Source organism: Bidens hawaiensis, unplaced genomic scaffold (genome assembly GCF_021521415.1).
Source record: "Bidens hawaiensis isolate Kalapana, Puna unplaced genomic scaffold, B.hawaiensis_p1.1 tig00004105_1, whole genome shotgun sequence".
Taxonomy (NCBI): Eukaryota; Viridiplantae; Streptophyta; class Magnoliopsida; order Asterales; family Asteraceae; genus Bidens; species Bidens hawaiensis.
The window spans coordinates 1098630-1110825 of record NW_027491242.1 but is presented as its reverse complement, the minus strand read 5'-3'; the positions used below and the strand labels follow the sequence as shown (position 1 = coordinate 1110825).

The 12196-nt window shown below is 41.8% G+C and overlaps 1 protein-coding gene across 1 annotated transcript; it reads left to right on the top strand.

The window, feature by feature from the left end:
- The first annotated feature begins 3116 nt into the window (after nt 1-3116).
- On the top strand, nt 3117-4029 carry LOC143625503 (uncharacterized). Its single transcript, XM_077095822.1, has one exon. The coding sequence runs from the start codon at nt 3199-3201 to the stop codon at nt 3994-3996; it is 798 nt and encodes a 265-aa protein (XP_076951937.1). The 5' UTR covers nt 3117-3198; the 3' UTR covers nt 3997-4029.
- The last annotated feature ends 8167 nt before the right edge of the window (nt 4030-12196 follow it).

Genomic DNA, 12196 nt, shown 5'->3' with positions numbered 1-12196 from the left:
ACTCAATTCTAAAAGATCCTACGATATTGTCATAGTAAACATACTTTTATAGGAGCGTGTTTAGCACATAAGTAATTTTTAAGTAAAAAAACTACAGAAACATGCACACGTAGACAATTAAAAATTGTCCTATATATACACACACGTATGAATCTCATTTTAAACAACATAAGTGGGTTTAGAGTACGTTCTAACTTTGTTATGTATTAAGTAACCGTCTTGTCTTAAAATGATCAATGAGACATAAAATAACTGAAACAAAACTTGGAAACAACGAAGTCTTGCATGGTAGAGGCTAGATTGCTATTCCAACGAGCTAGTGAGGTTTAAAGAGAAAAAAACTAGTGTATAACTTTATGTTAGATTCATATTCTATTTGTAGCTAGCTTTTATAAAATTAAAAATGGCTTGGAATAGTGTCCGGTCACATAGTAAATCACCGATAGGTTTAAAGTTATTATAACCGGTTAAATAACCAGGTTTTATTAACTTGTTAAACATGTTTCATTTAAACATAGCTGAATTGTGTTTCCGCATCATATATTTTACTTTTTTAACGATAAACTCACACACTTCTAAATCTATTAAACTATTTTGTCGGAATAAGAAATTGAACTCTTACCATTTGAAAGAGACTCCCAACTTGTCAAAACTTCATACAATTATAGTACATGCCCTTTTGGTCCATAGATGCAATACAATATAGACATATAGTTACATTTTCCCTACAATTTTGTAGCCATTCATTCAAACACAGGGTTTAGCAATAAAACTAAATATTGGTCATTGTCATCACTTGTAAGTTGTAGCTTGCATGTTCTTATTTTTGTTGACGACAATATTTAAAGAATGATGATTGTTTACTTGAATTGAGGTTTCATGTTTGTTTCTAATGCACATGCCGAAAACTACACTAAAAACATTGAGTATATATAATACTTACATAGTTTGCATAATATATTTAATACAAACTAATCATACAACTACCACTTATCTTAGGCTGAGGGGTGTGGGGGGCTCTAATGGGGGCGCGAGTGGGGGCTCCAGCCAATAACATTGTGACGTGTGGCAGAGAGAGAAACTGGATAAGGGGGGTGTTGGAGCCCCTGGCCCTGGTGTGGAGGGGCTCCAGCAGGGGCTCCAGCGGTTTTTTTTTTTATTTTTTATAAATATATTCAAAAACGTATTATTAAAAAAACTCATAAATTATTAAAAAAAACACACATTAAAAAAAAATACATTAATATCTAAAAATAAAATAAAAATAAAAGTACTAAAAAAAACATTATTCTTATTCTTCGGCTTGGTCTTCTTCGATCAACCTCTTTCGGATACGTTCCTTTTGCTTTTCCATTAGCATTTGATCGACCGGATTTAGGTTACTGAAGTCTCTAGTAAGGAAGTCCAAATCTCTCATTCGACTTTTTTCCTTTTTGTCATTAGAGACCACCTCCATGGTTTTGTTGAATTTATTGAGGGATTCAACAAGATTGGCGATGTTTACGGCTTCCCCCTCAGCCGGTTTTTTCCCCTTGGCGTCCCGTCCCAATGGCCGCCTCCTCGGCGGTGAAGACGTTTCCTCCCCCGCAATGTTTAGGTCGAATCCAACGCGGCAATCCGACCCGGCGGAAGTGCTATACGCTCCAGACGAACTAGTTTTAGTTCGTTTCGGCCCTACTTCCGCATCAAGGTCCGGCGCCACCAGCTCAACCCACTTGGAACACCTTTTTAACCTCTCCCACAACTTTACATCTCCCACGTCTTCACCGTCCCATACCTCCGCAAACACTCCTGCTTCCACTCTTCGACAGTGAAATTGTAAACCGCCAAATCATCACTGCCACTTAGTCTCATACGACCGCTGTTCCTGTTGAAAAGATTAGTAAACAAGCCGACAAATTTTCTGATTTCGGACCACCGACCCGAAATCATATCGGCGTTCCGCTCTGTACTCCCAACGAGCGTATAGAACGTCTCCCTAACCTTTGTCCAAAAAATCTTGCTCTTTTGGTAGTCGGCTGCAAAATGAATAAATAAATTTGTAAGTCATTTAACTTTTTTATTTAACTTTTTTATTAAAAATCATTTTTAAAAACGTTAAAACAATTACCGCAACGCCGATCCTCAGAAATGACTATCCAAGCCCGACACAAGGCTTCCTTCTCATCCGATGACCACGGAGTGGTTTTCCGTTTCGTCCTCGGAGTCGAAGCCGGTCCCGACCCGTCCGTTGCAACTTGTTTTTTCCGGTGGACGCGTCTTCTTTGTCCCGTAGCTTCACCGTGTGATTCTTGTGTCTCCGGAACAACAAAGTTAGGAGACGGTTGTATGTTGGATGGTTGAAAGCCGGATGATTGTTGCGGCTCCGAATGAAACATCGGTTGGTCAGGTGACGACCATAAATCGTCGTCAATATAATCTGAATCTAGGTTTGGGTACCAATTTCCAGCCATGTTTTTAAAAAAAAGTTTGGAAGATGGGTTGATTTTGGGTTTTTTTTTGAAGTTGTGATAATTGTTTTAGATGAAATGGGTTATATATAGGAAGAAAAAACTTTTTTTTTTATTAAATAAGAGCCCAACGGCTCATTTTTAAGCTCCAACGGCTCTTTCACGTTTTCCCATGCCCCTTTACGCCATATTCGTCCCGCGAAGGTGCTTGCGCCTGCTTTGTTTTTCGTGCTCGCGCCCCTCTCGCGCCCCGGGGGTGTGGTGCTAGCGCCTGGGGGCGCGAGCGGAGGGGCTCTAGCGCCCCCGTTGAAGCCCCACACCCCTCAGCCTTAATAATAATGCACACTAAATATTTGATTAACTAATTATCACATAATTACAATACAAACCTTAACCATGTTTATCATAACACATTGCATGATTAAAGTTTATAAAACAAACAAAATAACAATGTTGGCATCATCTCTCTAAACCTGACCACCATCAATTGTGTTTTGGATCCTGCAATTTAATTCTCATTAATGCCCATGTTATTCTTCACCTTTCTTAAGGGCATTTCGTCTTTTTATAACCCTACTCCATATTATTATTATTTGGCTTATTATTATTATTCTTATTATTATTATTATTATCAACCTTCTCCTATCTCCTATTCTCCCACACAAAAATAAAAAGAGAGTGCTTTCTGTAACACATTGTAATATTATACATATATAGATACATATTTTGTATCTATAGGTTGTATGAGATGACAGCAGGGTGGGTTAAGTCTTTACAATGCAAAACAAGAGCTGCAAACGACGTCGTTGACACAACAAGTTCATGTAGAAACAGTCTCCAGAGTTTAAAAGATGTCGTGGAAGTTAAAAAACATAAGCCCAGAAAGCAAACACCATGTCAAACGCCGTCGTTTTCAAGAAAACCCGATAATAATATTAACCGGGTCAATCTCCGGCGAAGTTCACGGCCACCGGAGTCTTATTTCCCGGCGTTGACTGACCTCCCGGTGGGCCACCCATCACGTAATATTGTTGAGATAATATTCCACACAAGTTGGTCCCCAAAAGTGTTTTCGGGTCGGGTCGAGATGGTTTTCAAGGTCCAGAACTTGACCCGGACCGTGACCCGGTTCGAAGAGTATCGGGAGTTGGTGAAATCCGGGGTCAAGTACCGGGTCGGGTCGGACCGACCCGACTACGAACGGTGTGTTGCCGATGGAAATGAGGTTATGAGGTTTCAATGTTTGGGCCCCACGAGCGGTGGCGCGTATGAAGCCGAGGCGTGGTCATTTCCGTGGGGGAAGGGGGCGGCGTTGTGTACGTTTTCGGGTAGTGGGGTGGCGCATGAGAGTGCGGGCGGTGGGAGAGGGCGGAAGGCGATGCTTGTTTGTCGGGTAATTGCGGGTCGGGTCAGGAAGCGGGATGAGTTTGACTCGGGTTATAGTGGACAAGTCGGTTATGACTCGGTTAGTGGGGAAAACGGAGAGTTGCTTGTATTTGATCCTTGTGCGGTATTGCCTTGTTTTCTTATTATCTATAAATTGTAAAAAAAATGGTTTAATTTTTCTACTGTTTTTGTAGAAGTAATAACCTACCCTTTATTAAACTTCAGTAAATTCTACATTTGTTAATTAAATTTTCATTATTGTTTGTATATATAGTATTTATAATATTGATGGAACATAGCATAGAAGGGTCCCTCTAGTTCCATATAACATGAAACAGTACATGCCCAATTAATGTAATTGTATTATTAGAGTAGAAGGTATTACTAGAAGCAACATATCTGTTTTTTTAAAATAGATATACGATTTATTTATATTTAAGCCACCATATTTAGACACTACTAATATGCTATTTGTAGTATCTTTATTGGGTTTAATTTATTGTATTGTTAAAGTTGTGATAGTATTATATGGATTAAATTGGGTGTTTAGATATGATAATTAAGTTAATAAAATGAAATTAATGTTTAGTTGAAGTAAAATCTGATAAAATATCAATATTGAGCTGTTCTAGTTATGGAATATTAATATAGGACCAAAATTCATGAGCGAGGGGGGGGGGGGGGGGGGGGGTTGTTTTAGTTTGTGTCTCATCCAAAATATGTATGCATTTTGTTGCTAACATCAATAATAAATTCCTGTTGTACAACTTTCAGCCTGTGGGGATTGTTTCAGTTTGTGTATCTCTCATTCAATTTCTAATAATGTTAATTTCATGTGCTTTTATAATTCTGAAAAAGAAATTTATTGATATTTATAAACTAACTTATTTTGAAAATAAATAATATAATGAATTTTTTATGCAGTTAAATATACTCACCTGAGATATATATTTATGCAATCAAATATATATTTTTTGTTTGAAAGACTATGCAATTAAGTATACTCACTTGAAATATATTTAAAATTCCATATCTATCTGTTTTCTTAAACATTATTTATAGTGTGACAAGTGCACTTTTTTTCCTTCTTACACTATAGGCTCTATATAGTTTTGCACGTCTAAATGTCATAAATTTTGAAATGAGTGCATATAGTAGCATTTTATTGAGTAAAATACTGTATTATGTCAAACTTTTAAATTTTTGAAACACATGTGTGTAGACCTAATATGGGTTTCTCTCTTGTATGCATTGAGTATTGTTTTCACAATGTGTTAGACTGTACTTAAAACTGCTTCATGCAATTGACCGAACATAAAAAATATGTGACAATCCACACATGTTTATATCATTTGCCTACATTGGATACTTTTGGTTTCCTTTCACCAAGGCTATGGAGCTACTTAGTTGAGTGCATCCAACGTACGGGTGAACATGAATATGTTATGATCCTAATATTTGTTAACGTAATTTTTAGATGACGTAATTTTGCTATACGAAAATGATTAGTGACAGAGTTTGTTGCATGTTTGTCTTCTATTCCGATGTAAACACTACGCGTTTATGATATTTGAAAATGAATCTAAGCATGATATTTGCAATCAACTTTTAAAACTATAATATTTGCGTTTAGACTAATGAATTAGAAAAAAACCAAAAGACATATGTTTGAAGTCTAGAATAATATTGTAAAAGAATAGTCTTTCATTTTATAATCATAACTCTCCATCTCCATATGCATACATTATATAATGGTAATTTGTTTTTAAGGTAATAGATTAAGACTTTTTAAATTATTAATGAGAATTCTGACAAGATATAAGCTAATTAAACAATTATAATAACTTTGTTTGATAAGTTTGTTTATTAGATATAGAGTCATAGATAATTAATATCGTCTTTAAGTACAGAAAATCCGATGGTGATTCAAATTTGAAATATGTAATTAACAAGGCAGACACGAGAATTAGAACTTATTCCCTTGTTAATTATCTTTTAAATAATAATATTCATTGAGATTAGTTTCGTTTTAATTTATTGGTTAAATAGTTTCATTTTAGATGGATGATGATTGTAAAAAAAAAAATCAATCTAGAGGTTGTAGAATTAAATAATTTGATTAAACCCTTTCCGGATACACTAATGTTACGAAAACACTTATGAAATCGATAACTGAATAACGAAGATCAAATTATTATTAATGAATCAAGATTAAAACTGATTACAAACGAGAACTTAATTTTGGGTTTATCATAAAAACTATTATGTATTTAGTTTGTTAGATATTTAAGAAGCTTTTATAACAATTTTACGTATTTTAATTTGATTTATAAGGATTAGAAAAGTTATATATGTCCGGACAATAAATGGTTAGGTTTGTACGTGATGCAACGAGGCAACATCATTCTCCAGTGACAAAATCGCATTTAATTATGACAAGCCAAGTTACAATATATATAATTGTCTCTATTCGCTTTATATTAGAATTATTATTTGATATAATGTTATTTTTTCCCATAGAGAAAAACAAAGGAAAATCAATATACGGTCTAGAAAAAAAAATGTAAATATAGGGCTATTTTGATCAAATAAATTATCTAAAGTTACCTTTAAAAATAAATTTTTAAGAAAACTATCTTTTTACAAGTTAACTTATAAGACGGGTTGCTGTCACCCAAACGGCAGGTGAGTTGGCACTGCTTGTCGGCGTCAAGCGGTGTTAAATACTACGCCGGAGCGGCTTTGGCCAACATTAAGGGGAAGCTTTGGGGTAGGCGGTATTGGGTTAACGATACAGGCAACACGTGGGCGGCGTTATGGTGGTGGGTGGCTGACATGAGAGGGCTAAATAAACAAACCAACCCCCCCCCTCCCAACCTTCTTAATCATAAAAAAAAGAGAGAGAGAAAAAAAAAGAAAGCTACGTGACCGTAGAAATGTAAGTTTTCAAATAATGATGCAAATTACACTTTTATATAACTTGTATTTGTTAAAATAAGGGTGTTATTAAGAATAAATGTTTGAGAAATTAATTCATGTAGTAACTGGTAAGGGATTATGGTGTAACTTATTGGACAATTATCTGATAATGTATTGTAATCATTTGACAGACTTACTACGATTTGAAACGTAAGTTACAAAAGAAGGTGCCTAATCTACATAAAGGGTACGTTATTTTTTTAAATTCTACAATTTTAAAGTTGAGGATTCTGTTGTAAACTACTCAGAACCACTTAAAATATTATCTATTCTTGTCACAAATCAAAATGGTAATATGAATGAATTTCTAAAAAGAAGTCTTATCAAGGTTTCATGGAAAATGAAAAAAATAAAAGTACAATTGCCCAATAAGCCTAATGGTAAATAGCCCAACAATAAAGTGGTTTCCTGTTGGTCACAGACCCACAAATAAAATTACACAAGACAACAATCAAAACACAACTCTCTACTCTCAATTAGATTACCAACATGATTGAAGAAACACTAAGTGACCCGGTACAGATTATAGATAATCTGGGGGTTAAGTAATGTTTCCCACGGATGAGGTCTAACTGAGAAGGCTGTTCTTCAGGAGACCTGCAAAACAAACACCGTAAGCTCGTCACTGAGAAGGGGGGAGTTCCTCCTTGTGACCACCCTCCGGCGTGAGAATCAGACTAGGTTGCTCTGAATATAAGTGTATATTAAGAGATTGCTAGATAACTGGATATCAGATGATCTTACCATTCCAAGATATTGGAGTATTTATAGCCGAAGGTAGGTTTCCAAGAAGGTACAGCCGGCTGAATAGTATTCCTGTTCAACCAACAGTGGACTATGCACAGGCCATACTGGTTGGTGGGTAGGTTACGGCCAACAGTAACAAAGTCGGCTGCACTATTCCACCAACTGTAGTTTATGCACGTCCCACTTACTGTGGATTGTACGCAGGCCATGCTGGTTGGTGAATAGGTTACGGCCAACAGTAACACTATTCCACCAACTGTAGGCCGCGCATGCTCCTCAGCAAGGGTTGGTGAGTAGGCAGCGGCTAATAGTGACAAACAGTACTAGAGGGTGCTCCTCCTCGCCCTGTTGTCGATGAGCTGTCACCCTGTGATTGGCTCATGGGCTGTTCTGGTCAGATCGTCTGTCCTGTCCATACCTTGGTAGGCATGGTACAAAAGATCTTTCAGAATCAGACTGGCTCATTTAGGCGGGATTGTTCCCGCCTTGCTCATTTCTTCATGTGACTACTGAAGTAGCTAGTGTCTTGTGCGTGTAGCCCTGCTGTCTGCGGGTAGCCTTCCCTGATGGCTTGTATCCGCAACTGCGGGAACAGGCGGGGTACTTCACCATTGGGAGGCTTTCCCTGCTTGTTCAGCTTGTGTACTGCGCGTAAGATCCTATGAGCATGGTGGGTCCTGCGGGAGCAGATGGCCTTTGCGCAGACGTCCCTGTTCAAGGTGAGTCTTGCGGGACCAACTGGTCTCTGCTGGGACCTACCTCTTCAGGTCCCCCCAGTCCAATGTTCTTCTCCTGAATGTTTAATAAAGTGAGGTGAACTTTTGGACTTTAAGCAAGGGGTTTTGAAAAGGGTTTCTAGTTTTAAGGTTCTCCGTGGGGATTCTTCCCGCGGGTTTCCTAATGTCACTAGCAAAAATTCCTGATTTTTTTGCTTGATCTTTGGGTATGATGTGGGTAGGTATGTAACCTTCTCGCAAGTCAGGAGCGTTGAGTCTCACTTGTGTGGATTCTCCTTGAGGTTTTAGTGGTTTTGAACATAGTGATCAATTATGTTTAAACCACCAATTCCATCCTGGAGCCTCAAACAATGTATTTCTCGACGTTCCCGCTATGCGGGGATGTTATTTCCGTTTCCACAAGCATTGCCCAGAAGATCCTTCCTGGTTTCAATTCCCTGCCGGGCGCTAGGTATGTGAAGGGTTTTGCCTTAACACTGTACCCGCGCTCGTCTTACGGTTACTTTACTTTCAAGGTACTCCTGGCGTCAATTCCCTGTGGGTGCTAGGTACGTGAAGGGTTTTGCCTTAACACTGTATCCGCACCCGTCTTATAGTTACTTTGTTGCCGGGGTATTCTTGGCTTCAATTCCCTGCGGGTGCTAGGTATGTGGAAGGTTTTGCCTTAACACTGTACCCGCATCCGTCTTATGGTTACTTGGTTACCAAGGTAAGGGGTATTTTCCCGCTTACCTTTGAATCTTTTTGAATTTTGAAATTCGAAAGGTTGGTGAGGATAAGAACAGTCCAAACATCTGAAACGTCGTGTGACGGTTTCTTCTGACTGTGTCAGGACGTGCAGGAAGTTATGGTGACGTGACAGAACATGGTCATTCCAGTTGCTTTTTCAGGCGCGTGGGCATGATTTTTCGGGCGCGTGGCCGCGAAATTACTGGCACACGTCCTTTCAACAGCTGTTGCCAGCTTGCTTTTTGCCACGTGTCATAGTTTCATTGCACCTTTGATTTCTCTCTCCTCCGCATTAAATTCACCGCATTAATTGCGATTACTATATAAAGGGGGAGAGGGTTATTTGCAATTCACACTTTTCACTCTTCTTCTTCTTAGTGATTTCCGGCAAATACTCCCCTTTTTCAGGCAAGCATTTTCCCGAAATCACTCTTCTTTCTGCAATAATGTCCTCTCGTGATGCTGAAGCTATAGCTGACGACAGGGGTACTGCTGGTGAGTGCCAGTGTGCTCTGCCCGGCGATCAGTACCGGTATGTTGTCAGGAAGTTCATGCTCGATCATCTCGAGCCTGAGTTTCCTGAATCCCACCAGACCGTGTACGATGCCCCCAGTGGCAAGATCGGGGTTTATGCTGCATTTTTTGTCTATGGGAATCTTAGATTCCCATTGACAAAATTTGTTTACCGTGTCCTTGAGAGGCACGGTGTCCATTTGACCGAGCTGCACCCCATGGCGATCGCCAAGATTCGCCATTTTGAGTGGGTGTGCCGGATTTTGGGCATCGATCCCCATGTGGACCGCCTGATGACCTTCTATACCTGGAGGTGCATCCAAGGGTGGTACACCCTGACGACCCGTATTAAGGGTCTGAAGATATGCGACACCGAGCGCAGTCTTCGCGCGTGGAAGCAGGAATTCTTCTACATTTCTGCCCGCGCCATCCCCCTTGCCATGAAGTTTAAAAATGGCCAAGCGATACCGAGCCTTCACGCCCCCAACTACCAGGAGGCGGAATGGTTTTCGAAGATATCCCGGATCCAATCTCCGGTTTACCGGTTTGCGGAGTCCGGGATGGTCATGTTAGGGATGAGCCGGGTGTGGAAAGATGCATCTCTGGTTCCCATCCTCCTCGAATACGGTTTGAACTCTATTCCCTATGGTATGTCTTGTTTTTCTTTTTTGATACAAGTTTGTCTTCTAACTGTTTCTTTTTTTTCAGAGGGAAATGATTTGGAGTCGCTTCTGTTTCAGCGGGAAGCCGACGGTCCCGCGCGGATGGGTACTCGTGCTTTGGACGAGGGCGAGTTGCCCATCCTGGAGCAAACAGCGGATCGGTTTGTGGAGGTCTATCCGCTGGGCCACGAGATCCTGAGCCGACGGCGGCCAGGTAAGGCGATATTCCTTCCTCAACCCCTTAATGTTGTACCCGCTGTTGGAATTCTTGACCTGTCTTCTTCTGAGGAATCCTCAGATGCTCCTCCATTGGTGCGGAAGAAGAAAGCTGCTGCCGGCGGGAAAGGGAAGGAGAAGGCCTCCACGGCTGGTCCGGTGGTTCTATCTGACTCGGAGTCAGATAGTGAAGAGGTGGCGGGGAAGCCCGGTGGTGAGGAGACCACTGTTCCGGAGGCTGCGACCGTTACCGCCGGAGAACCAACGAAGACGACGGTGACCGGGACCAAGAGGCCGGCTCCATCGGGTTCCTCCCCGCCCGTCCGTACGTTCAGGGTCAAGAAAACCCGTAAGTACAATCATAATGTCTTTGCAGATTTATTACTTCTTAAATTTAACATTCTTTGTGCAGGCGTGTATGTTGACGCATTCCGGGGTGAAGCGCAGGGGGGTACCTCCCCGCCAATGACGGTAGGCTCGGTCAGCCTTCCTGAGGCGTCGACCCAGGCGCCTGCGTCTGCATCCGTTGGTCCAGTTGCTCATTCATTTGGGCCAACTGTTCCGGTCGAGATGACGTCACCGCCGGCCGTGAGTGCGATTTTTACAGCATCCTTCACGGAGCCGGCGGTTACTGCTGCTGCTGATGAGGCGGCGACCGCGGCGGCGACCCCAACGGCGACCACGGCGGCTGCCACCATGCCCGCGCCACTGGCACCAATGGCCGGACCATCAGGTACGCGCAGGGCTTCCCGCCGATCTTTGCCACCTTCCCGTCTGCCTGACCTGTTGGATGGATTTCCTTTAGGTTCAGGTGATGGGTTTGGCGGTTATCGGCCTGTCATTGACCCTACAGGTGCGTAGGGTTCCTTTCTTTTTCCCTTATGTTTTTTATCATCTTTTCCTTACTGCCTTTGTTTCTTTTGCAGTGACGGATTCCAATGAAGTGTATGTTCCGCGATGGAACATACGCCGAGGAACAACCCTTCGCACACCTGTGGAGTGCGTGGACTGGGTTCGCCACGCTGCTCCCCCGGGTGCGTTGGGGGAAGCCATGGTTAGCTACCAGGAGGGTAGGCTAACCAATGAGCTTAGGGTTCTCCAGGCCCGGATGCAGCCGCGCGTCGAGCTGCTTTGTCGTGAAAACGACAAGTTAAAAGCAGCTCGCGCAAAGGAAGTATCTGAAACGCGGGCTCTTCGGGAAGAGAACCAACAGCTGGCGGAAGCTGCCGCCGCCAAGGAGAAGGCCTTCAAGGCCCTCGAGGTTGAAGTTCAGGCGCGACTCGAGGCCCGCTCCAAGGCTGCCCAAGCTGTGAATGAACAGCTTCGGCTGGCCAGGGAGACTGCGCGAAACGCAACCGAGAGGGCTGCCCAGGCTGAAGCCGTTGCTGAGCCTCTGCGTGTGGAGAATGAGGAGCTGAAAGGCAAATTAGAGGCTCTCCAACGCGCTCATGATGCCTTGGCAATGGAAGATGCCAAGAAACTCCAGGAAATCCTGGACCAGAGGGGGGTGCTTGACCAGACCCAGCGGAAGCTTAAGGGCGTCGAAGAGGCTGCCGCAAAGGAAGTTTTACTTGCCAACCTTAACAAGAGCGAAGCCGAACGCGCCCATAACGAAGCTCAAGCTGCCCTCCAATGGCTTCTTCGAGAAGCGTTGCCTCAGGTATGTTTAACTTTGTCTTCACGCTTTCTTTTGTAAGAAAAGGTTCTAACACTTGTATTTTTTTTTTTTTTTTTGTAGGTTGTGCGTCGGGTCTTTTCAGAGACCTCTTACGATGAT

What these genes read in the sequence shown, in the direction of transcription:
- LOC143625503 (XM_077095822.1), top strand. Translation starts at nt 3,199, where the DNA reads ATGACAGCAGGGTGGGTTAAGTCTTTACAATGCAAAACAAGAGCTGCA.